Raw genomic sequence first — 4334 nt, forward strand, 5'->3', positions numbered from 1 at the left:
ATTTAATAGTTAAAATTAATTAAAATTTTTACTTTTTTACAAATTTTTAATTCAAAATTTTCAGAGTTAATTGTATCAAATGTCTCTAATATATGACAGTCGTTTCAATTTAGTCTCTAAACTTTTAAACATTTCAATTTCATCGTTAAACTATGATTATTATTCTAAATTAGTCCTCAAAGTTTTAAATATTTCATTTTATTCTCCAAGCTATGATGTTCATCCTAAGTTGGTCTCCAAACTTTTTGAATATTTCAATTTTATCCTAAATTATTTGTATATACTAATCACGTCTCTTTAATAAAATCATTAGGCAAGTTATATCACTATATGTATGAAAAAATAGGTTAAACTATGGTTGCAATAGATTACATATTTGGATGAATTTGGGGATGAAATTGAAAGATCTAAAAGTTAAAGGGTCAATTTAGAATGAGATTCATAGTTTAGGGATAAAATTCAATTGTTAAAATGTTTAAAGACTAATTTAGAATTACAATCATAGTTTAAAGATGAAATTAGAATATTTAAAAGTTTAAGAATTAATTTAAAATGAGAGTCATAGTTTAGGGATATATAATATAATTAACTCAAAATTTAATTAATCCAACTTTAAATTAAAGGTTTAATCGATAATTTTTTTAATTCAATCCAATTTAAAAAATTAATTATTTTTAAAAGATGGCGGCTCTATTATTTTAATATTTTTTACAATTATCAAACAAGCACTTGAGTAGTAGAAGAACACGTGCCTTGACAAGATGTGAGGAACACAAACGACATATCATACAACACGTAGCCAAACACGTCGTCACGGAGAAATTTTAATTTAATAGTCTTACTTTTACTAAATACTAACATTTTTAAACAATTAAATAATATCATAACAAATTTAAAGAAAACACCCGATATTTTCAGTTACCGCCTATCCAAAACTCGCCATAGGATCGGTGGAGAAACACACTCAAACTGCCCCCACATGATCCGACCCGAACAAATCCCCAATATCTTGGAATTGATTATCGACACGTTGCAACCTCGACGAAGCCCCGAATCCATACTCGAAATCACCATCCGAACTAAAAAACCCGTACCCGAAATTATCTTTCGGAAAACAATCGTGTAAGCTCGTATCATCGTCGAACAAACCCGGCACTGAGCTGAATATATCACTCGAAGATGGATGATCGGAGGAATTCGAGATTTTTTCTCCCGATATGAAGCAGGACTCTTCAACGACATCACGGGGTTCGCTCCCGGATTCTCGGGGCTCTTTAACGTTTTGCAGATCGCCACCGTCTGCAGCGGAAAACGACGGGAAACGGAGAACGGAAGTCGGAGAGCAGAGGTTTGTGTTTTGAGAGTCTTCGCCGGAGTTGTAGTCTGAGCTGGATAACGGTTTTTGGCTGTTTTCGACTTGGATCGTCTTTCCTTTGGGAACCGAGAAGTTCGTGAGCGCGTCGGGTCCACGTAATTCAATAGCCGCGTTGTCATATGCCCTCGCTGCTTCCTCGGCTGTATCATAGGTACCTAACCATCGCCGTACACGTCTCAGCGGATCCCTGATCTCAGCCGCCCATTTCCCCCAAGGCCGTTGCCTTACACCTGTGTACTTCTTACCCGCCGGTAACGGTTTAACTTTCACCGCCGGCCTTTTTCGTGAACTCTTCGACAACGACGATTTACTCCTCGAAAAGGTGTCTCTTTTGACGGAACAAGATGACTCGATAGTTATCTCGTTGACGTATTTCTTCACTCTGTTTCGAGAACAACACCGGCTTGCTTCTTCTTCTTCTTCGTCGCCGGAGGAATCCGTGGCGTCGGCATCTGTAACTGAAATCCTAACAACCCGACGCTTCATTTCCCGCTGATTTTCGAGTCCGATATCTGAAAAGAGCGTCGTTTGATATCGGTGTTCGGTGTATTTGATCGAACGAAGAACGAAACAATCCATTTTCTTCATCATTTGTGATTCTCTGGGGTTTTTTTTCAGATTCTTCCACCTCTTCTCATTGAGATCGCAGAGTGAACACGTAAGGAGGGAGTGGAATTAAAAAAGAAAATAAGCAAAGAAAATATTCCCTTTGAGACCAGACACGAGGAGAATAAAGGGTTGAAAAGAGAAAGAACACGTTAAAGATAAGCATGGAAACGAAAATTTAAAAAATCCGCCATTTATCCTCCTTCAAAGGTTTACTCAAAAAGTTCATCAAACAGCAAGAAATTTCAAGGAAAGTGAACCCATACAGAAAGTGTGCAGAGAAAATACCAGAAAATAATTGAAAGACAGTAAAACCCAGACAAAAGAAAAGGGAGATACTGCTAAAAAAAGGCCACTTTCTTCACTCAGTCAAATAGAGCACGGCTTTGCTATTTCTGGGCAACTTTCGAATCTAAAGTCCGATAAGAGACCAAGAATCCAACTTTCTGATGATACTTTATTCCCAGAAAATCAAAAAAAAAATTATAAAAGAACCAGAAAATGATAAGCGAATAAAGAAGAGTCCTTTTGTGATGGGAGAATGAAATCATAAGAGTTTTTTTTTGAAGTGTAAATGGAAAGTTTTAGCTATTTTATAGGATCCCAAAACCCATAATTGGTTCACCCGGTTCAACTAATTCCACAAATCTTTTTCTCAATGATTTAATAAATATATAAAAACACGGGTTTTTATATATTTCACTGGATTTGGGAATATCGGCGAGGTTGACGCTCCGATCACCGGAGATATTTAACGAGGCGTCGCGTAAGATGGGTATTTGAGATATCGACACGTGGATGAATCCCCGAGGAAATAGGCCAAGAGGGAAGGGTGATTGAACCGGAGAATGCTGACTCGGGCAAAAGATTTCATCTTGAAATCAGGGATTTACGTCACGTGACAGTGGTCGCTGAGGTTAATCCTCTGCCTTTGACTAATAAAAAAATATAGAGTATTTAGAAGGATTATATATATATTAATTACTAATATTAAATTTATTATTTGATTAATTTTGATCAGATATTTTTGTTTTTGTTATCTTTTAATCAATCGGATATAAACATTTCAATCATTTTGGAATATTTTTAAAATCATTTCCACAAGTGCATGACCTTTTAGAGAAGTTGATGAGTAATTTTGACCATCACAGCATTATTTATTTCATCTTTGAACTTTTGAATACTTAATCTTTTCACATGTGTACAAATTTCATGCAATGTTGATGGTTTTATTTTATTTTTTTACATCTTTTGTTCATCCAATTCAACAATTTGAATAACTAGTTATTAAATATTAGCTTAATGGCTTTGTTCTAAGTTGTGCTTAATACTGGCTTTTTCACTCTAGGATAAAAAAAATAAGTACTAAAATGAGAAATAAATATAGTTTGTGGGTTAAGTTAATATATTAAACATTATGATGTTAAGTTAATACTGATTTTTTCACTCTAGGAATATTTAGTTACATTTGTAGGGTGTGCGTACATTGACAATGACTAAGAAAGATCTTCAGAACATATACTTACATTGTAATCACCTTGTTCAAAAATAAATACTCCATTACTTTTTATGTTAACAAATTTGATATAATGTTTTATAGGGTAAATATAAGACAATATTTATTCAAAGAGTCTCAATCATTTGACAATAAACGCTTATACCCCTGACATTTGCAGTGTTCGAACCCGGTACCTCGAGGGATAACAACAAATCCCTTAACCACGGAGATCACTTGGTTCGTGCAAGTTCAATCCAAATTAGATTAGATATTTTTTGAAATATTGGAATATGTAAATCAATCTATAAATTTGAATACGTTTATCTACCAACAACTTATTTTAGTATTATCATTTAAATTTAAATTAAATACTATTATTCACTCAGTGCTTGAACCTGTTATAAGTTTAAATTTTAAATTATGTAAATCAATCTATAAATTTAAATTTTATCCTTTTTGTTATTTAAAGTCAGATTCATATATCTAAATGCAAAATTTGTATCTACGTAAATGATGTTAATTAGAATAATGAATATTTGAGACTATCCATCCACGTTCAACATCCTCTAATAACCTACGACGAATAGTAATTCTAACATCTCACATTTAAAATTCTAATTACCATCTCTAGGCTTGGGTGACTGACTCGACTTTAATTTTAATATTTTTTAAAAAAAATTAACTATAAATATTAATATAAAATATATTTGTCATATTTATTAATTTATAAATAACAAACACACTATGCAAACGAACCAACCCGACCTTACATATGGACAGATCACTCTCTCAACAAATTTTTTTATTTAAATGTTGACATCAATCAATATTATGATATTGATATTAATGGGAATT

General features: G+C 33.1%; 1 protein-coding gene across 1 annotated transcript; it reads right to left on the minus strand.

Moving 5' to 3' along the window:
• Nucleotides 1-783: 783 nt before the first annotated feature.
• On the minus strand, nt 784-2542 carry LOC120135010 (ethylene-responsive transcription factor CRF2-like). The gene has a single exon (XM_039151376.1). It carries the CDS (start codon nt 1964-1966, stop codon nt 965-967), a length of 1002 nt encoding a protein of 333 aa, XP_039007307.1. The 5' UTR covers nt 1967-2542; the 3' UTR covers nt 784-964.
• Nucleotides 2543-4334: the final 1792 nt, after the last annotated feature.

This window comes from Hibiscus syriacus, unplaced genomic scaffold (assembly GCF_006381635.1).
Source record: "Hibiscus syriacus cultivar Baekdansim isolate YM2019G1 unplaced genomic scaffold, ASM638163v2 tig00110602_pilon, whole genome shotgun sequence".
NCBI classification, from domain to species: domain Eukaryota; kingdom Viridiplantae; phylum Streptophyta; class Magnoliopsida; order Malvales; family Malvaceae; genus Hibiscus; species Hibiscus syriacus.